The 22796-nt window shown below is 43.3% G+C and overlaps 1 protein-coding gene across 1 annotated transcript in view; it reads left to right on the forward strand.

Annotated features, from left to right (window-relative positions):
• LAMC1 (laminin subunit gamma 1) overlaps positions 1-22796 on the forward strand; it is a 121058-nt gene that overhangs the window by 56320 nt on the left and 41942 nt on the right. The window contains exon 2 of the mRNA XM_061383421.1: positions 18469-18773. Coding sequence (XP_061239405.1) covers positions 18469-18773 — 305 coding nt within the window. The remainder of the gene's footprint in view (positions 1-18468; positions 18774-22796) is intronic.

Here is a 22796-nt window from a genome sequence, read left to right on the forward strand (position 1 = left end):
TTAACATTCTCTAGAATGTTGCTATAAGCAAAGGAAGTATTCAAAAGATCTGTGAGGCAGGCATCTTTAGAAATGTGGATTTCTAAGCACATGGACTGTAGAATCAAGCTTTTCGGATCTGAATGTTAAATTCATCCTGTTGAACCCTTATTTTATGGATGAGCAAATAGATGTGTGATTGCTCCTACTCCCCAGTACAGTACTTCTCTAATGTTACATTTAATTATTTGTGTCTTCCCTTATTTATCATATGGAATTCCTTTAGGGAAAGGACTGAGTCTTATTCCATCCTTGCCTAACAGACTGCCTAGCAGAAAGTTTTAGCATATCTTTGCAAAATGAATGAATCTGTGAATGAATGAACCAAACAACAAGCCAGGCTTACCTGAGTCACTGATTTCTCCTGTTGCCTTGCTGCTTATTTCATAAGTCAGACATTTCTCTCCCTTTAAAAGGCAATGACAAAAACATCCCTCAAAGTAAAGGGATAGCAGGGGACAAGACAAGAGTCCTGTCCTCAAAAGCTTACTCTCTTGTGTGTGTGCGTGTGTGTGTGTCTATTGGGGGGCATATAAAGAAGATGTGCAAAAAATAAATGAGACAATTCCAGGTACTGATAACCCAATGAGAAAAGTGCCTTGAACATGAGACAAGGAGAAGTGAGTTTCCCAATAAATATCCAGATGTCTTCTCTTTCGTATAGTCTAACCCCCAGCACTGGGCATGAGTCCATCTGCCCCACAGAGAGGAAATCCTTGCTGCTACCCTGAAGGCTTGTCACAGACTTGGGGCTAAAGGAGTTCTTCTGGAACCAGAGCTGCTAAAAAGAACCACTTTGGAGGGATCAGTTCAAGAAGGGTTGGTGGCTTCTGGTCTTCTTAGGGATACCATGTTGATGAATGGAATTTTGCCCTTTAGCTTTAGGAAAAGGTTTTTTTTTTTTAATCATGTTAAAAGCTGCCATATACAAAAACTTTAAAAATATTGTTCAGTTTTTTAAGTAATTGGAAGGTGTTGAAAGTTTATCATCTTAAACTTTACATCAGTATCTAGAAAACATTTCATTGTGGAATTCTGACCTGTTATGTTCAGGAGATGAGTCAGCCTATAGTGGACAAATACTTAACTGAGCAACTGTTTTGTGCCAAGGACAGTGACCAAGAGATTATAGAATAGTGTTTTCCAAGTAGGTTACAACTTCCTAATGTCATAAAATGAATTTTGTGAGCTGTGACTAGCATTTTTTTTAATAAACAAATGAAATAGGGTATGGAAGAGAATATCAGATTGCATGATAGGTAGTATTTCATTTTTTTAAAATCAGACTTGAGTTTCAGTGTCTGTCTGTGTGTGTATGTTGAGAGTTGCAGTATAAAATGCCTTTATTCTTACTATGTGTCCTGGTCAGAAAAACTTGAAAAGTACTATTGTAGAGGATATCCAAAAAGTATAGGTAGATTACTTGCTTTTGAATAAGTTATACTCTGAAACTAATATCTTTTGGAAATCAACTATACTTTAATTTAAAAAAGGAGTTAAACTTCTCATAGCGGGAAAGAAACTTATGCGAAGGGGTGAAAACCCAAGTTCTGAATTACGTGATTTGGAGTAAGAACTGTGTGTTCCCATAAGTAAGATAACACACATTGGAGACAGTGCCACTTGAACTAAACCTAGGAAGAAAGGTAGGATTCGGTAGGAGTGAAGGCTTTGAATGGCTTTGAAGTGAGCATTGGTATGTATATAAAAGAGATGGCAAGACTGGAGTCTTACATTAGAGAGTTTTAGGATATAGTTCGAAGGTGTAAAATGAAGCCCAAGTCTTCAGGCTTATGGGTGCCTTGCAGTAACACGCCTAAGGAGTTTGCACTGGATTAGGTACCTTGCACAGATTCATAAATTGGGTAGCAGTATGATGTAGGGTGGATTTGTAGAATATTTTCCAGCTCCTTCCGGACTCCTCTTCTTTAGTTGTGGATCTCCTGAGGGAATTTTCTTCTAGGTGGGTGTTGGGTACCAAGTTTCTGGCAGCAGATCAAAGAGAGCTGGGAAGGACTTTGGCAGTTCTCCAGTATGTAAATAGAAGGTAGAACAGGTCCCATTGTGATGCATGGGGAATCCTCCCATGGATGAGAACTCAGCACTGTCTGTTTGAAATATGGTGAAGGATGGGTTAGAAGAACGTTTCTTCTGATATCACTGCTAAATATTTGCTCTTAATATAGAAGGAAAAGCAGATAAAGAAGGCTCGTGTTTTTGAAGTACAGGGAATCTGACCGACCTACCTGAAGCATTCTGTGTAAATAATTTGTCACATGATCTTGTCTTCCCCTCACTGAATGTGGTGTATACATAATGTATAAAACAATTTCAGGAGTGATCTTGAAAAGTTTCTCCTCCCTGAAAAGGGATATTGCAACTCTCACTGCTTTCCTATTGAAGAGAAATGTAAAATGAAGCTTCTGAAAGTATAATGTATGTTAAAAGGAAGGTGATTTAACTAGAAAAAAGAATATTTATATGTGACTGTTTTATCTGTAACAGTAACTACACCAATAATTTTGATTGACTTCTGGCTGGAAGTTTTGATACTTGTTGTGGTAGATTATCAAATGTTCTAAATTGAGGCTATGTTTGAGAGTAGTCAGTGTTTAAATCATTAGAAAAAATAAGCCGGCACTTGTATTTGGGAGCTCATGGTTGTTCACAGATAATCGAGGGAGACTTCGAGATTGCATACATCTTAGGTATGTGGTGGAGGGCACAGGGTAATCAGAAACGCAATAGCAAGTCCAAGCACCACCCATGAGAGATGAAGGGATGTGAAGAACACAGACTTTGGTCTCTAAAAGACAGTGTGTAGAGTATGCATTTCCATTCCTCTGCACAGAGTGAGGGATGAATGAAAAATGAAGAAGGGGCGCATTCGTTTACCCTTATCTTATGAAGGCATCTGCTCACAATCAGTCGCTTGTGGAAGAGAGTGCCAGCTGGCAGAGCATTCTCATGATGTAAATTGTCCATCCGCTCAGAAGAGCAGAAGTACAAGGAGGCCTGTGTGAAGGACTGAATTCCTACCCAGAGGACAAGGGAGGGAGGAGCTCGCAGAGATCTACGTGGGATTGACTTGCCTTTTCCACTTTATTTGCAGTTTTCAGCATCATTTTTTCCTGCTATCCCAGTGGTTGCTGTGGAGTTTGCTCATCAGTTTTCCTCCTTTGACTGCTTTTGCTTATTAAGTCTCCACGTGGGGTGGATCTGAGAGGGGGCATCACTAGAAACAGGGTGCTACTTTTCCCAGCAGTGCTGTTTTTCTTGTCTTTCTGCTTGACTGGTTCGTTTTTGTGGGCTAACATTATTACAGATTTGATTTTTGAAATGCATTAACTCTTCATCTCTTCTTCCTTTAATTGCTGATCTTTTTTGCCTATTCATTTGAAATAATAATTTTCCTATGAAATAATAAATCTAGGTTTCAAATGGATTTGAATTGTTATTAATCTTAAAAAATGCCTGAATAGACTTCCTCCTTCTATATTTTACGGGACCATAGAGAAAAAAATTCAGACATCCTTGGGCCAGTTATTTTTTTAAAATACTATGCCTTGCAGAAAAGAGGTAGACAAGATTTTAGTAGAATTTTTTGTTTTTGTATTCTTTGATTTCTTAGAGCAGGATTGGCAGATGTTTTCCGTAAAGGCCACAGTAAATATTTTAGGCCTGCAGCATCTGTCACAGTTGCTCAGCTCTGCCCTTATAGCCAGAAAGTAGCCATCGACAAAGTGGGGTTAGTGGGCATTTATTGACAAAAATAGGTGATAGGCTAGAGTTGGTCTGTGGACTACAGTGTGATCAACCTTAGATTCGAAACTACTGAAGGTGTGTCCTGAGGCTTGATTCTGGAGGGAGATGAGATCAGTCACCTCCAAGAATTTCCAAAATAGCAAACACACCCTATAGATCAGGTGTGAATGATAGGGGAGAATTTAAAATCCAGAGTATTAAGTCTGGATTTTTAAAGTGTTATAATTCTTCAGTCAATCTCACCCCTCGATCCACTTCCCGCCCCCCACCCCGTTCTCTCTAATAGCAATGTGAATGTCTGGTACTTTACTCTTAAGCATATATATATTAAAAAAAAAAAAAAACCTGAAATTTCTTCTCTGAAAAGTAAATATTTCTACATTGGTCTTTACCCAACAGAATGTAACACTCTCCCTGAAAATGCCAACACTACCCGACACAGACTGGGATTAGACAAGTCTAGGCTTCTAGACAAAGAAGAAAAAGTGTTTTCTTATCTTTTTGAGTGTACTGAAGCAGAAGTTAACTCTTTGCTTCCAGATTTGTTCTTGCCATTGAGAACTGTTGGTGGTCTGTCCTTTTATAAACTGTTAAGTAATTGTCCAGAGGAGGAAGAGGGACAGAAACTAGAGGGGTTGGAGAATTTGGATTACAGAGAATCTTGATCTGATTACAGAGAATCAGGTCCCTGGTGGCTCAGATGGTAAAGAGTCTGCTTGCTATGCAGGAGACCTGGGTTCAATCCCTGGGTCAGAAAGATCCCCTGGAGAAGGGATGGCAACCCAACTTCAGTATTCTTGCCTGGAGCCTGGTGGGCTAAACCCCATGGGGTCGCAAAGAGTCAGACAGGACTGAGCGACTAACACACAAGCACATCTCCATGAGAATAGCGCTGTGAAACCTCCAGCAGAAGGTGGGTTTTCTTAAAATCAAATGTTTCTTTCTACTTGCCTGGGAAATAGAGCCTTGAGGATACAAGTTGAATGAAAAGGACATTGGCAGAGAGAAGAATGTTGTGGAGCTTGGGTTCACCTGGTCCAGTCACCCCAAGCCGCCTTGGCTGTGGAGTGAGCAGCCCCTGTGTAGTTTAATATCTGTCTGTATCTGCAAGAAGATAGACGGCTATTACTCTGGTTACTGCTCCTGCCTGTACAGGTAACACTTGCAGTAAATTTCAGCTTAAAATACATGACGTGAAAGTGGAAGTCTCCACTCCTGAATGCCAGAGTTCATTCTACAGTGTAGCACAGGGGGCAGAGCCTTTCCTTCCTAAAGCTTTAAAGGGTGAGAACCAGGATGAGGTGAGTTTCTAGTAAGTATTTTTTCAAATGTACATAAAAATCACCTAGGGTATTTTTTAAAAATGCAGATTTGGGGAATTCACCCTGAACCTACCAAGATGGAACTTCTGGGGATGAAGCTTAACAATTTTCATTTTCTCAGAAATTTTCTGATTGATTCTAACAGCTAGTCTGGTACCTTAGTGTGGGCTAGGTTATGAGACTGCTGTAGCAAGAAAGTCTCCATCTGGGCTGGCTCTACTAGGGAAGGCCTTCCAGAGCTCCTGTGGTCTTTGAACTGTTTGGGTACCAGATTAAGTTTCTAAAAAAGTTTTTCCGGTAGAGTTGATTCATAATGTTGTATTAATTTCTGCTGTACATCATAGTGATTCAGTTATACGTGTATATACTTTCTTTTTTTATATTCTTTTCCATTATGGTTTATCACAGGATATTGGATATAGTTCCCTGTGCTATCCAGTAGGTCCTTGTTGTTTATCCATCCTATATATAATAGTTTGTACCAGATAACTCTTTTTTAATCTAGGTACTTAGTGATCCTGTTAATTCTGTTATTTCTTCTTTCTTGAGAGAAACTTTTGGAAAGGCTCAAAGAACTTCACTGCACCAGAGTCGGTCTCTTTTCCCACTCTGATCCATCTACATGACACTGGAGATGGTCCTCACTGTTCAGTGTAAATTCAGCTGCTGCACTGGATCAGTCCCATCACCGTAACATGTACTGTCTTCCTGGACAAGAAAGTGATTTCTCCCTGAACCCTGTCTTCTCCCCTCTGTTTACCAGCCCATTTCTTCATAGCAGAATTATTTGGAAAAATGTCTTTATTAGGTGTCTCCAGTCTCTGTCCTCCCCACCCCCTCAACATTCTCTGGCTTTCATCCCTGTCGTTCTGCCAGTCCATCTGCTGTCAAGGTCAGCAGTAATCAGTGAAATCCGGTGGCCAACACTCCGTTTTCATCTTTCTCACCTTTTCAGAAGCGTTTGACTCAGTCGATCGTTCTTTTATTCTTGAAAAGTTTTTTTTTTTTTTTTTTTAACTTGGCTTCTGGAATTCTGCTGTGTTGATTCTCTTTCTGCTTCAGTGACTGTCCCTCTTGAGTCTCCTGTGTTGAATCCTCCCTACCTCCCCCATCTCTGAAAGTTATCCCAAGACCCAGTTCTGTACCTCGCAAGTCATTCTGCAGGTGTTTCCATCTAATGCCGTCACTCTCAGTACTGTCTGGCTCATGACTTTCAGATTTCTCTCTCTAGCTTGTACGTCTCCTTGAAGTCCAGACTTGTATATATCTTAGTGGCTGACTTGAAATCTTTACTCAGATGTTTTATTAGCATTTCAAACTTAAAATATCTGGAACTGAACTCTCAGTTTCCTTGCTCTCCATCCCTACACTTGTTCTTACCCTGTTCTTTGCTGTCTCAGTAAACGACAGCTTGATCTTCAGAGCTGCCACAGCTTACACCCCATGTCCAGCCCATCAGTAACTGATCTGGTCTACCCTCAGAATGCAGTCAGAATCTGATCACTGCTTGCTGCCACCACCCTGGACTACGCTGCTGTTATCTCCAACCTGGGAGATTGCAAACCCCCCCAACTTCTTGTCTGTACGCCCCTCCATAGTCCTGTCCATAAAGGAGCCAGAGTGATCCTTTTAAACAAGTAGTGAGATCATATTACTCCCTTGTACAGAATCCTGCAGTGGGCTTTCATCTCATTCAGAGGAGAAGCCAGTGTCTTGCAGTGGCCTAAAGGCTGGCATGCTCGGCAGTCTCTCCCTCCCCTCGGCTTCTCTGACCTCATCCCCTGTCCTTTCCTTCTAGTTCACTCTTACTTCAGCCACACTGGCCTCTTCATCCTTCCCTGGAACTGGCCAGCACACCTGCCTCGGGTGTGTCCTTCCTGGCATGTTCTTCCCCGCCATGTCTCCTCACTTCTTTATGCTTTCCCAGAATGTCACCTTATCTACATCGGTGAGGCCATCTCTGACACTGCATTAAATACCGCTCCATTCCCGTGCTTTCTGTCCCTTGTTTGTTCTTTATCATGTCATTTACCATCTGACACACAAGACTTTTGTTTTTATTTTTGTTTTTTACCTCTCCCTTACTCACTCCCACTCCCTACCGCATTGTAAGCCCCCTAAGTCGGGACCTTAGCCGTCTGCTTTTCTGCTGTAGCCCCAGTGCCTGGAATAGGGCCCAGGACAGTGGCATAATAGGTGCTCAGCAAATATCTGAGGAAGGAATGGGAGAATTTGGACTTGCAGTTATTAGCACCAGTTAAGGCTATTAACTGATCTAATAGGTGACTGTGGTAAGAAGTTACACTATTGTGAAAACCGAGAAAAACATTTTAGTACTTAAGATATTTTATAGTATTTGTAATTGTTTCTTCCATTTAGGACAGATACAAATAGTTTATGATCTGGAGGCATAGAGAGCTGAGTTTAAGACTTAAACTGGAGGGTAAGAGGCATTCTAGCAAAATGAAGGACTGCGTTTCTAAATAGCTTGTCATGATGGACTGTCACTTAAATTTACTTAGCAAATAGTTATTGAATGAATAAAAGTACACTGTGGGTTAACTTTTTGTATGTAGGGAGGATTTATTAGAAATCATCTTAGTCAATGACTTTACCGTTATGACTATATTAGAATCTCTTATTTTTGCCAGTCAGATTTTCTCTCTACTGTTTTAAAGTTCTTCAGTATTTTGCTAGGGATGGTAGTTAAAAGTAGTCAGATCTCAATAGTGTACAGATGTCACAGAACAAGAGATAGCTACCCATAAAACTGGTGTCTTTTTTTCCTTATCATGTCTTGAACAATTAGACATCTTTTTCATGTCTTAAAAAATATTGGTTTTAAAGTATGGGTTTTATTTATGGAACTTACATTTCATTGCCTGTTTATTTCCTTATTTCTTTGGTATTATAATTAACCACTTTCTTTTTTTTTTTTTTAATTTTATTTTATTTTTAAACTTTACGTAATTGTATTAGTTTTGCCAAACATCAAAATGAATCCATCACAGGTATACATGTGCTCCACTTTCTTTGTGTGATTCCATTAAATCTTACACATCACTCAGTTCCTTGCAGTTTAGAACTCTGATGTTCGGCAGAGTGGATTTTTTTGCCTCAGCTTGGACGAGTGGGAGTAAATGTTGGCTTCGTTCCTTTCTCTTGGCTCAAGGATTTCAGGCATGCTTGTGACCTACTAGCCTGAATTAGGGCTGGTATTGAGTTAGAGAGCATGAGGTTTGGGTTAATAAGTCATATGCCCAGTTCTTGGCTTGAAATTTCACTTGCAAATTTTGTCTCTTCTGGTAACAAATTCAAATAAAATGGTAGGATATACAAATTGAGATACATTTATCTGATGTTTCAATAAAGGAAAATATCTGTAACCTCTAACAGTAGTTTGCACCTATTTTGAAATTACCTTCCAAAAGTGTTTGATGTTCTAGTGTTCAGATAAGAATTCTCTCTGTTCATGTAACAGTTGTATGATGATTTCTTATTTATTTAGTGTGTAAAGCAAAGCAATTTTGACCCTTCAATTTGCTGAAAACTATGTAGCATTTTTGGATATTACTGTTGGGGAACACAGGCAGGATTTTAGTTTTTGAGGATGTATTTCTGCTTTATTGACTATGCCAAAGCCTTTGACTGTGTGGATCACAATAAACTGTGGAAAATTCTGAAAGAGATGGGAATACCAGACCACCTGATTTGCCTCTTGAGAAATTTGTATTGCAGGTCAGGAAGCAACAGTTAGAACTGGACATGGAACAATAGACTGGTTCCAAATAGGAAAAGGAGTTCATCAAGGGTGTATATTGTCACCCTGTTTATTTAACTTCTATGCAGAGTACATCATGAGAAACGCTGGACTGGAAGAAACACAAGCTGGAATCAAGATTGCCGGGAGAAATATCAATAACCTCAGATATGCAGATGACACCACCCTTATGGCAGAAAGTGAAGAGGAACTCAAAAGCCTCTTGATGAAAGTGAAAGAGGAGAGTGAAAAAGTTGGCTTAAAGCTCAACATTCAGAAAACGAAGATCATAGCATCCGGTCCCACCACTTCATGGGAAATAGGTGGGGAAACAGTGGAAACAGTGTCAGACTTTATTTTCTGGGGCTCCAAAATCACTACAGATGGTGACTGCAGCCATGAAATTAAAAGACGCTTACTCCTTGGAAGGAAAGTTATGACCAACCTAGATAGCGTATTCAAAAGCAGAGACATTACTTTGCCAACAAAGGTTCGTCTAGTCAAGGCTATGGTTTTTCCTGTGGTCATGTATGGATGTGAGAGTTGGACTGTGAAGAAGGCTGAGCGCCGAAGAGTTGATGCTTTTGTACTGTGGTGTTGGAGAAGACTCTTGAGAGTCCCTTGGACTGCAAGGAGATGGAACCAGTCCATTCTGAAGGAGATCAGCCCTGGGATTTCTTTGGAAGGAATGATGCTAAAGCTGAAACTCCAGTACTTTGGCCACCTCATGCAAAGAGTTGACTCATTGGAAAAGACTCTGATGCTGGGAGGGATTGGGGGCAAGAGGAGAAGGGGACGACAGAGGATGAGATGGCTGGATGGTGTCACTGACTCGATGGATGTGAATCTGAGTGAACTCTGGGAGTTGGTGATAGACAGGGAGGCCTGGCGTGCTGCGATTCATGGGGTCGCAAAGAGTTGGACACGACTAAACGACTGATCTGATCTGATCTAAGTTAGTGCCCATGGTCTTATTCAGCAGTCAAGCTAAGTAGAATTTTAGCAGGTCATAGGGAGAGAGTAAAACTGTCTTGTTTGCCTTGAACTTTAAATTTGGTCCTTTAGGGAAAAATCTTGTTTCCCCAAGAGATTATGGGTTTATTTTGTCCCAGATCATACCAATCCATTTTAAAACTCGAGTTTTCTCCTTAGCTTTATTGTTATGCTGCTGCTGCTGCTAAGTTGCTTCAGTCGTGTCTGACTCTATGCGACCCCATAGACGGCAGCCCACCAGGCTCCCTCGTCCCTGGGATTCTCCAGACAAGAAGACTGGAGTGGTTGCTACTTCCATCTCCAGTGCATCAAAGTGAAAAGTGAAAATGAAGTCACTCAGTCGTGTCCGACTCTCAGCCATACCATTATTTTTAATACACAGCCTGTGGTAGAGAATTTTATTAGCTTTTTAAAAAGTTCTAAAGTGGTTATCATCACTTGTCTGTTTTACCCGCCTGCTTTGTGACGTTTCCCCGTGGCAGTTTGGAATGGAAACTGTCTGCCTTCCAGCACCGCTCATCTCAGCATGTCTTTCTGTCATGACAGGGGCTCGTGTGAGATGGAATGTGCCTTCTGCGTGTACCTGGAAATTTGAACATTTGTTTATTCGTTTGAAAGGGATGCTTTCTCCAGTTGTGGATGCTATTGCATTTGTTTTAATAAATTCAGTGAAGAACGACTATTTCATAGAGAACTGTAAAGGTTCCTTGTCTTCCTCCGTCAGTTGTGCTGATTCAGTTGCAGTTCCTATGGGATTGTGCCCTTATGCTGTTGGCATTTAGCTGATTGACAAGAGAGAGGGCATACAAAAAGAGCACTAAAATTTAAGGGACAGGAGTGGGATAATAAGTTTTTAAAGACAATCTATTTTGAAGATGAGAATTGAGCCACAGAAACTAGCCTCAGCAGGCAATTAGGGCTGAGTCTCTTAACAGTTAGATTGACTCCATGTACCCAGATCACCCCCCAACACATTCTGTCTGTGCTTGATGGTTCCTCTCCATGCTTTCTGATCACCCATCTGTGTCCACTTGAGGATCCCACATTCAGCATTAACTTGGCCCTGGGTCATCTTGATTGGCGAGGCCGTATTTGTACAATCTGTCTGCTGAGGTGGAACAATAACAGCTGGTATGCAGCTGTACACGTTGTCCTGGGAACTCCTATTTCAGCCAGCAGTTATCCTAACAACATTGGAAACGTTTTCAAGTAGTTGTTTTCTGCGACTACTGTTTGTGTTAACTGTTTGGAGACTCCCGTCTAGTAGCTTAAACATCTCCCATCTCTAATCGACTTTCTGTGCTACAACCTCAGTGAAGTTTCGTATTCCCAGGTGGCCCTAGTGGTAAAGAATCTGCCTGCCAATGCAGGAGATGCAGGAGACATGGGTTCGATCCCTGGGTCAGGATGATCCCCTGGTTATCGGAAATGGCAACCCATTCCAGTATACCTTGCCTAGAAAACTCCATGGACAAGAGGAGCTGGCGGGCTACAGTCCAGAGAGTCGCAGAGAGTCAGACACGACTAAGCACTTGTGCATGTCTATCTCAGATCAAGGCTGACTGCAAGGACAGCAGTCACTTTCTGATCTTGAGAAGAGAGCGTATAAGAACAGCAGTGGATCAGTGACTCCTAATATGATACTTCAGAATGAGCTCGTTCTCTTCTAGTGCAGGCCATGCAAGGGCATGTTGAAATTTCGTGCAACTCTGTACATCCATTGTCGTTCATTACTTCTCTGTAAGGGACGCTATTGCACAACGTCCCCATGGAATTCTCTGAGCCACACATAACAGAGAAGCATTCATGTTCCGCTGCAGTCAGTACTTGACTCCAGTTCTGAGACAGGAACGGTTTCTCCCCTACTCAGAGAGATTAGAAATACTTCACCATGGAGGGGGCTGATGCAGAATTCCTTGGCTCGACCCTGTGTGAACAGGGGCTGGATTCGCATCGTCCAGGCTGTGGTCCCTTCCTCGTCTATCAATCCCTTGGCCACATGCACTGTAGGGTTCAGAGCAGGAAGTATTAGTTAACTTTGTGTGCTTGGTTCTGAACATCTGCACCTGAATCTCTTTGTTTATGGAAGGAATGTGGCGGCGGGGGGTGAGGGTGGGAGGCAGCAGAACATTCAGAAGCTAAATATCTTCTCGAGGGTGTGTATCCAGGGTTAGTCTTCATGTGCATGAAGACGAGGTGGAGGGGGAAGACCTTCTAAGCTGTATAGTGGCTGGAATACTTTCCAGACAAGATCTTACGGATTTTCTTCATTGCTTGGCTTGGCTCCTTTACTTTGAAGTCGTTTTGTCTACTTTCGTGTGCCCCCAAGTTAGGAAGATAGTGTAGTAGCTGTCATTGGACTGGAAAAACGGAGACCTAGTCCTCTTTTTCTATTAAATGGTAGATGAATGAGACCTTCTTGCTCTGTCTACTGTGAAATGAGTAGGATGGACAGATAAGGAGCAGGGAAGTATAATGAGAGAGAGAGTGTTAACAAGCGTGTGGCAGGTCTCAACTGTAGTTGTTTAATGAAATAAAAACTAGCTCCTAAGTTTCCAATTCTTGATTATCCATGATTACAGGTAGTTCTAGATAACACAGAATATATAAGCCATGACTGTTCCACTCCACTTTGTGTATTTACTTTCTTATTTGTTTATTTTTGGGGCCACACCTCGAGGCATGCAGGATCTTCGTTCCTTGACCAGGGATCAAACCTGTGCCGCCTGCAGTGGCAGTGTGGAGTCTTAACCACTGGACTGCCAAGGAAATCCTTGAAGTAACATCCGTCCTGCAGTGTCCATCCATTGCATCTGTACAGTGGGAACTAAGTGCTTCTCTAGAAAATCACACCTCCTCGAAGCTGTCCGTGCCGTTACCTGGCAGCTTTGCCTCTGTCCTGTTTGTCTTCTTTCTCTTCCGTTAGCTTTCTGCTAGTTTCTGTCTTGGGTCTCCATTCTCTTCAGATATTCCCTACCTAACATTCTCCACAGGCTTTGCCCTCAGCCCCTTAGCAGGTACCCTTGCTTGTCACTGCACAGAAAAAATAGTCATCAGTTCGAATGCTTTCAATTTCCATCCCCTGCTGCTGCTGCTGCTGCTAAGTTGCTTCAGTCGTGTCCGACTCTGTGAGACCCCAGAGATGGCAGCCCACCAGGCTCCCCCGACCCTGGGATTCTCCAGGCAAGAACACTGGAGTGGGTTGCCATTTCCTTCTCCAATGCATGAAAGTGAAAAGTGAAAGTGAAGTTGCTCAGTCGTGTCCAAGTCTTCGCGACCCCATGGACCAAAGCCTACTAAATCCCTTGCATTTGCACGCAGGTAGAAGGCAAGGCGCAGGCTTCCTCCCATATGGAGCCAGTCCTTTCACAGCGTTGAATCACATTCTTGTTTCCCAGCCTCTTTTCTCCAGTCTTTCCCTTTCTGCTGACTGGAACACGACAGCAATGTCTCCTTGTATCTTCTGTCACCTTAACGGGAGGCATCTTCCCTGGCCCTGTACCCCTCCAGGTTTGCGGTCTTCTCTTTCTCCTCCACTTTATTGAGATGTCAGACCAGGTTGGCTGTACTTATACTGTGTCGGCATTTCCACCACCTGTCTGCCATGGGTTCTCAGTTCCAGTTCAGTAAGATCCCTGCCAGTGGGACTATCCTCGCTAAGCGCAGCAGTGACCTCTTTTTTTTTTTTTTTAATATAAATTGATTTATTTTAATTGGAGGCTAATTACTTAACAGTATTGTAGTGGTTGTGCCGTACATTGACATGAATCTACCACGGGTCCCACCTCCCTGCAGTGATCTCTTTGTGGCGTGAAGCTAGTGGATGCTTCTTAGTCATTATGCAGATTTAAACACTACTGCTTATTTATTTCCCTCTTGGCTTCCATGATATCTGTACTCTCTGACTTGCCCTCCTCCCTCTGGTCTTCACAGTCCCCTCTGTCACTTCTTTTTCTGGCTGTGCTTTAAATTTTGATGCTCTTCAGCATGATTCCCAAAAGTCAGCTCGCTTCTCACTCAACACTCCTGCCCTCTTTGGTCGCAACCATGGCAGTCTTCATTATCCAACTGCAGGCCAATGAGTCCTGGATCTTCTTTTAACTTTTGAAAAAACTAAAAAAAAAAAATTTATTTTGGCCACACTGTGGGGCATGCAGGATCTTAGTTTCCTGACCAGGTATTGAACCTGCGCCCCCTGCATTGGAAGCTTGGAGTCTTAACTGCTGAACCACCAGGGAAGTCCTTGAATCCCAAATCTGTATCTCCATCTTAGATGTCTCTCTTGGGCCTTCAGATCATTCACATCCAACTCCCTACCAGACGTATTTTTTCCTGTCTCGGTGACCATAGACACCTTAAATCTTGTGTAGCCAAGATAGATGCATCTCCCAATCATACCCTTTGCTCCTGCCTCCAGTTTTGCTTAACCTCTTTTGTTATCTGTTGCAGTGGATGGTATGGTATGTCTTTCCATTTGGTTGTTTTTAAACTAGGAAACTGAATGTTATTCTTAATCCTACTGCCTTATGGAACACGTAGAAGGAACTTCAGCAATGAAACTGAATGTCAATTAGGGTGAAATGTCTATTAGGGTGAAAATAGAGACGGCTATCGGAAATGACTTCTGCTCCCCTCCATCATTTACCAAATTATTATTGATATTGAGGTCTGCTAACTATATGTCTGAGAGACTGAGCATGCACACACACAATTGCATGTCACCCAAGTCCATTCATTTCTCTCTATTCCAGCTGTCCCTGTATCGAGTGCAGCCACTGTTAGCCAGGATTACTGCCACATCTTTCTAACAGTTCTTCCCACCTTTAGTCCTGTCCCTTCTAACCTGATCTCCACACAGTGGCCAGAATGATCTTTCTAAAAATCAAACCTGATCATGCATTTCTTGACGTAAATCCCTCAGTTAGCTTGTCAGTGGGAGTTGAAGTTGCTCTTTAGCATGGCCTCAGGCCCAGCATGCCCTGCTTGCTAGCTGCCTTGTCTCCAGCCACCCTCCCCAGTCCTAGCTGTACTCCACCCCTCTGTGTCCTCTGTTCTTTCATACATCTTGTTCCATCTGCCTGGACAACTGGTCTCTATTGGCCTAGCTAATCCCTCTGCATTTCTCAGGTCTTGGGTTTAGATGTCACTTCCTCTCGAAAATGTTTCTTGACCTCACAAATGTGGGTGAGGTGACTTTCCTCCAGGCTCCCCAAACCTCATGTCCTTCTCCATCATAGCATTCATCATGTGGAATTGCAGTGGTAGGCATCCATGGCTGGGTTGGCTGGCCACAACACCGAAAGTCATGCATGTGTCCATCTTGTCATGTGGAATGTGGGAGCCTCCTTTCCAGATAGCCACAGACTGCCACCTCTTTCAACCGTAGCTAAAAGTTAGAATGAGAAAAGCAGCTCTGAAAATGAGGTGTGGGGAGACAGGGCCCGTGCCAGCAAGCTGGGCTGCTTCAGAGCTTACTGCTAGCAGAGTTGCTTTTCTGATGTTCGGTGCCGACACTGAGTGACCACATATTCCTGTTTCTTTCAGTGTGTGGCTTTGTGGTGCAGATGTTTGTCTGGGACACTGGATACCCAGATCCGTTTTACCTTCTCTCCTTTGATCCATCCTCCTGCAGATTGGGTTGCTAAAGAACAATGAAATGGCAGAAATGTAGACAGAACAGAAAAGCAAGGGTAATCTGTAGTCCAAAGATTAGTACGTAAGCCTTTGAACATCCCAAGCCACGTACTTATGAGTAACTAAATTGTTTTACCATTCCAGAATGTTTTAGATAGTCTCTGGAATACCATTGATACTGTATTACAACCTCGCCCTCATTCACAGGTGACTTCTTTACATTTTTGACACAGTAGATAGATACAGGTTCAGTTTGCATTCTTTTAACAGGAGTGTTGTAAGCTGTATTTGCATGACCTGTGTCCAAAGTGTTGTAGTGCTTCCTAGGTAGAAGGTCCAGGTTTGTGTTATATTCTCTGGCAACTGTATCAGGTAGGCCCTTGTGCAATCAGGCTCTTGTGTGTGAACATCTCCAGGATCCTAGTTCAGGAATTCTCTTCTGTACTGTATTATAGTCATGCTTTCTATTTGTATGTTTCTGCTGTTTAGTTGCTAAGTCATGTCCAACTCTTTGTGACCCCATGGATTCTAGCCCACCAGGCTCCATGCGATTTTCCACGGCAAGAATACTGGAGTGGGTTGCCATTTCCCTCTCCAGAGGACCTTCCCGACCCAGGGATCAAACCCAGGTCTCATGCTTGGCAGGCAGAGTCTTTACCACTGAGCCATCTCTGATAATGGTACTGAGAAACAAGCCAGCTGGCCTAGTGTTCAACCAACGCAATGCTGCCAAAAACCTCAAAGCCTTAGCATTTATATCTCAGACTAGATTGAAGAGACAATTGTCTTTAAGCTCCAATTTCATGATTATATATACAATTATATATATAAACATATATATATATATAATTTTATGACTATATATAAAATTCAGGATATATATATATTATATAAACTCTGTATATAATTTTATAACTAATCAAGTATATGCAGATATGCAGAATCTTAGTTTGACCTTCCAACAACTCTTTGAGATAGGTGGCTCAGGGATCATCACTCTCATTTTTTATTGTTTATTTTTGAAAAAAATTTATTGATATATAGTTGATTTATGATATTGTATTAATTTCTGCTATACAGCATGGTGATTCAGTTATATATATATTTTCTTTTTCATATTCTTTTCCATTATGGTTTCTCACAGGATATTGAATATAGTTCCCTGTGCTATAAGTAGGACCTTGTTATTTATCCATTCTATACGTAATAGTTTGCATTTACGAATCCAAAACTCCAAATCTTTCCCTCCCCAACCCCCACCTCCCCCTTGGCAACCACAAATCTGTTCTCTGTGTCTATATCATCATTTCTACAGAGGAGAAAGTGATGGACAAAGCACTAGAGATCCCACCGCTAGTAATTGAGGAGTCAGGATCTGCACTTCAGTCTTGCAGTGCCCAGTCCTGTGTTTTTTTCCTTCATGCATACATCTTTATGTTCAAGATCTTATGTGCGTGAATGCGTTTCATGTATATGGGTACAGTTACACCCCTCTTGTAAGATCTGGACCATAGAGTCAGATTTGGCTTATCTGATCAGTTTTATCCTGGATAAAACTGATTTGAAAAAGAGAGCCTGGACATCCCCACCCAGGTTGAAGTCACCCACTCAGTCCTGGATGGAGTAGCAGGGTGGCAACAGGCCTCCCTCACCCGGTGGAGGAGGGGCGCTCAGGAGTGAGGGAGAGGGGGTGGGGGGCCGGCTGCAGAGAGGAGAGAGTTGAGGAGATTCCAGGCCACACACGAGCATCACTCCTCCCCTGGGGGGGGGGGCCGGTGGGTGTGAGGAGGTGAGACAGTGGTAGAAGCCTCTCCTCAGCACTTGCGAGAGTGCAGGAACTCCTCCCCTCCAGGTCCTGGAGGAGGCTTCTTCCCGGGAAGTTGATTGACACAGAAGAGACCCCCTGTGTCTGACACATCTTGTCCCCCGAAATATACAGTGTGGGTCTCAGCAGGCAGTTGTGCCCGAGAAACCCTTCTTGACAAAAACTGATCAGAAGACCCATTTGTGAATGAATGGCGTTTAAAACCAGTTACACGTTATCTTTTATTTTTTTATAATTATTTTAATTGGAGGCTGATTACTTTACAGTATTGTGGTGGTTTCTGCCATACTGCACAATATCTTTCTTACCCACCTGAAGTCCTGCTGGCCAGCACCCACGCTGGCCCAGCCGTCAGACCACGTTCTGGTCTGGCTGCCGCACGGCGCTGCCAGACCCAGTGACCGGGCTCCCAGAGGCATGACAGCCCGTTGGCTCCTGCTTCTTGCTGTTGTCCCCTGCTCGGCACTCATGTCCCATATATTCTCTTCTGAATACAGCTTTTTTAAACTGCCTTTCTCTTCTCTGTCTCTGTCTGTTTTTGTCTCTGTTCAGCGACTGGAGAAGTGTTTTTTCTTCATTCCTACTCAACTCCTGACCTTATCTCTCAAATTTCTTTTCCAGAATCTGGTAAAGAAAGAAAGATTAGTCCCGATGATACTCTTCTTGCATCAAGAAGAGAAATTAAAACGAATAAAGAATGAGTTTTTGAAAATCTTGGAAGTACCCAGAAGAAAGCTAGCAAATATTTTCCTTTCTGTCTTTTAATTAAGCTTTTGTAGAAGCAACAGCATTGAGGATAAAGTGCACTTTTTCACTTAATTTTACTTTCACTTCATAGTATAAGTACATAATATACTGTCAATTTTCCTGGGAAGCAAAATTTCAACAGCACACATCATAAATGGGCTTTTCTGAGCCAGCTTCTGAGCCCAGGGAACACACGCACTGTTTCCAGGCTGAGAACGGCCTGTCGGCACAGCCAACGCGTAGTCCGTTCCGGCACCCTCTTAGTCTAGTTGCGCAGGGTGGTTTGTGTTCTCTTTGTCGAGCTCCAGAGCAGAGTGGGGATGGAGGAGGGTTCTTCGCTTCATCCACATGACTTACAAGCATCCACGTGTTCGCCCCAACAGGAAAAGCGTTTGACATCACGTACGTGCGCCTCAAGTTCCACACCAGCCGCCCGGAGAGCTTCGCCATTTACAAGCGCACGCGGGAAGACGGGCCCTGGATCCCTTACCAGCACTACAGCGGCTCCTGCGAGAACACTTACTCGAAGGCAACCCGCGGCTTCATCCGGACGGGCGGCGACGAGCAGCAGGCGTTGTGCACAGATGAGTTCAGCGACATCTCTCCTCTCACTGGGGGCAACGTGGCCTTTTCCACCCTGGAAGGAAGGCCCAGCGCCTACAACTTCGACAACAGCCCTGTGCTGCAGGTAGGCACCGGGGCTCGGCGGGGTGGCCGCTGGGTTGTTCCCCATGCGGGGCGCGGGAAGATCATCATGGCGGGGGGGTGCGGCCCGCGTGCCCGCTTTTGGAGGAAGGGTCAGGACAGACAGCTGGACTTTATTCTGCTCCCCAGTGTACTCTTAATAAGTGAAGGAAAGTAGTTTCGTTCCTGCTTCCCCCTTGATGTTTGTTCTTGTGTTTGCGTGCACATGTATCCTGGCATGTAAACTTTACAGATATTTTTAAATGCTGAGCAATTTTAACTTGCATCTCCGTACTTGCAGTGGAAATATTTTGCTCCTCTACCTTCCTTTGGAAGGAGGGTATTTGAATGAATTTGCTGGGTGTTTTTTTTTGTATCCCGTCTTACCTCTTTGATTTGACAAAATAAAAAAAAAGGCTTTTAATGTTGGCAAGAGGGAACAACTGAAATAAGATGTTTAAGAACTCTACCTTCCTTTGCTATTTTTAAAACAGTTTTTATTTCTTTTTGGCTGTGCGGGGTCTTTGTTGCTGCGTGGGCTCTTCTCTAGTTTGATGAGCGGGGGCTACTCTTGCTTGTGGTGTGCATGCTCCCCACTGCAGTGCCTTCTGTCGTTCCTGGGCAGGGGCTCTAGGGCGCATGGGCTTCGGTGGTTGCAGCACGTGGGCTCAGGAGTTGCAGTTCCTAGGTCTGGACCACAGGTTCAGTGGTTGTGGTGCATGGGCTTAGTTGCTTCCTGGCATGTGGGATCTTCCGGGATGAGGAATCAAACCCCATGTCTCCTGCATTGGTAGGTGAATTCTTTATCACTGAGCCACCAGGGAAGCCCCCTTTATTATTTTACAGGGAAATTTTGGTTGTCCGGCACTGTTGCCAATCATTAAAAAACTCTTCATCACCTAAAGGCACTGGTTTTTATGTCGAGATGTGAATTTAGCTACCCTGGTGTAGTGCATAAGGGTGGTGATAGAAACTTGTCCCTATGTGGCAATCTCAGAGTTCTTTTTTCATAAATTCTGTGTGCATGTTCCTTATGCACTACAATTTGGAATCTTTCTGTATTGCCTAGATGTCTGTGACCTTGTCTTATGTTCTGGCTGCTGATTTTGGAGGGGCAGATGAGTGTCCTGCCACTCTCAGCACATTCACACCGATCAGAGGCTTCCGTCACGCGGCTGAAGCTAACATCTAAATGGGGGCTGCCCATATTAATTTGCTGTGACTGGATGTGGGTTTGCAAGTGCTCCATATACTTTATGAAGAGCTGTTGTGACTTCTGAGTAGGGAATGCCCCTGTTTTTCTGGGGGTTATGCCTTTGTAGCCTCTCGTTCTCTCTCTTTGGAATTTTTTATGTTCAAGGACTCTCTGTCTAATTTGCCTGTGTGGCTTTGGACAGTGGGAACGGCGAGACTATATTCTGTCTGAGTCCAGTTCCTCCCTTCCACTGTACTTCTGTTGCTTGCTGGGGCTTCATAAATCTTAATTTTGGTAAACTCTGAGGGTTCTGGTGAGTAGTGAGTAGGTTTGCAAAGGCCTTTCAGAAAATTTGTTTCAATGGCAGGAAGATGTATTCAAAATAAAGGGCAGAAAGAATAACTGACTCTAGTAGATGAAGAAACAGATTACCTAGGGGAGAAATAATCTACAATTATTCATTAAAAAATTTTTTAAAATTTATTTTTAATCGGAGGATAATTGCTTTACAGTGTGGTATGGGTTTCTGCTGTACAACAGCGTGAATCAGCTATAAGTATACGTGTGTCCTCTCCCTCTTGAGCCTCCCTCTCATCCCTCCGTTCCCACCTCTCTGGGTCATCACGGAGCACTGAGCTGGGCCCCCTGTGTTACTCAGCAGCCTCCCACGAGCTAGCCGTGTCATGCATGGCAGTGTACGTACGTCGATGCTACTCTCTCAATTCATCCCACCCTCTTTTTCCCCTGCTGTGTCCACAAGTCTAAGTTGATCAACTGGCATATGTTTCCTGGCTTTGATTCTTTCTACACAAGTTATTGTATTTTACTGTCCTGGAGAGGGACCATGTAGTCAGTAGGAAAAGCAGTGAGGTAATGTGACTGTGGTTTTCTCACCCCTTTGCTAACTGTATGCCTTGTTGCTGCTGCTGCTGCTAAGTCACTTCAGTTGTGTCCAACTCTGTGTGACCCCATAGACGGCAGCCCACCAGGCTCCCCCATCCCTGGGATTCTCCAGGCAAGAACACTGGAGTGGGTTGCCATTTCCTTCTCCAATGCATGAAAGTGAAAATTGAAAGTGAAGTCGCTCAGTCGTTTCCGACCCTCAGTGACCCCATGGACTGCAGCCTACCAGGCTCCTCCGTCCATGGGATTTTCCAGGCAAGAGTACTGGAGTGGGGTGCCATTGCCTTCTCCAATATGCCTTGTTAGCTTGTCTTAAATCAGTTCCCCAGCTATAGGAGTTCTGATGTTTCTTATTCTTCATGCCTCAGAAACTCATAAGACTGAATGTGACAGAAGGCTGTGGGCATTCGCCAATAGATTTGGTCAGTTGGTATCCTTATGCAGAAGCATCAGTTATGTGTCTCTGGATATAAGAGCTCTGACTCTGATATACAGCTACCAAGGAAGGGTAACTGATCTGCCTGGTAGCCAATCTGACAGTGAGGACAGAGGCAGATGGCTCCTACCCTCCCTGCTCCTTGCGCCTCCCTGTAAAAGCTGTGATCTCTCTGAAACCTTCCTGGTTTCAATGCTGAATATTGCTGAGCATGTAGTGATGTATAATAATGATTAGCATTTATTATAGCACTTACTGTAGTGTGCCATAGTATGCCAAGTGTTGTTCTAAGCCCTTTAGATATATTAAATATATTAACACATTTAACTCTCCCAATAACTGTAAGGTAGACACTTCTATTATCTCCATTTTACAGATGAGGAATCAGAGGCCCAGAAAAGAAAAAATCACTGGCCCCAAGTTACACTATTTCTAGCCACTAAACTGGGATTCAAAACATGAAAAGTCTAGTTCTAGAGTTTGTTTTCTTTAAGATGCCCATTGTGAAAGAAAAAGTCTTAGATTCAGCTCTTGAGAAGCTTTTATTCAAGAAAAGCTGTGATAAAGTTGAAGCCTGTCAAAGACGCAAGTGCTAAACACAGAGATCTGTCCAGCTATTTACACTACAGACGGCTAAAAGATTCCTGACATTGTGACCGTGAGTGGGAGTTGTTATTGGAGTTCCAAGTTTGGATATGGTGAAATCACCATCTCTTCTCCTTTCTAATTATACATGGAGGCTTCACAGAGATTAGCCTTGATGAGCTCTCTGTGTTGTTCTATCTGCCAGGTGTTTGGCATGGAGTAAGCAGTGATTCTTAATCAGGGGTGTGCCTCCCTGTCTCACGTGAAACCTTCTGAAAACAGATGCCTTCGGCTCTGCACTTGGCTGGTTACGTCTGTGTTGGTGATGCTGAGGTGCAGTCCCAGGAGAGAACTCAATGTGGGCGTGGCACCTTTGGGTCATTATACGTAATACACCACTCTAAAACTTAATGGTTTTAAACAGCCACGATTTCTTGTTTCTCATGATTCTGTGTCGGCCTGAGGTCACTCCCTGGCCAGTCAGCTGGGATGGGAGCTGGGTTTATCCTCTCCCTGTCATCTTATCTCCTCAAGGAGGCTAGACTAGCCTTCTTCATGTGATCGTGAAAGTATTCAAGAGGGTAAGTCCCAGGGCATGCATATATATCAATTTTCTGCCTGTGTCACATTCACTGATGTTTCTTTGGCCAAAGCAAGTCACACTGTCTAGAATCAGTGTGAAAAGGGAATACACAGGGCTTGGTCACTGGCAGACATGATTCCTCGGGATTACCCCAGATGTAAACATCTGACTAAAATGAGCTCAATGAAAGGGCATTTATTATACGCACTCAGAGCTCATAAAACCTCGGGGAAAACTGTGTAACCTCCCTTCTGGTCCTCCGCCATCATGATAGACCTGCCATCTCGATCAGTTGTAGTTTCTGCCAGTCTGCCCATTTGCTTGT

This window comes from Bos javanicus, chromosome 16 (genome assembly GCF_032452875.1).
Source record: "Bos javanicus breed banteng chromosome 16, ARS-OSU_banteng_1.0, whole genome shotgun sequence".
Taxonomy (NCBI): domain Eukaryota; kingdom Metazoa; phylum Chordata; class Mammalia; order Artiodactyla; family Bovidae; genus Bos; species Bos javanicus.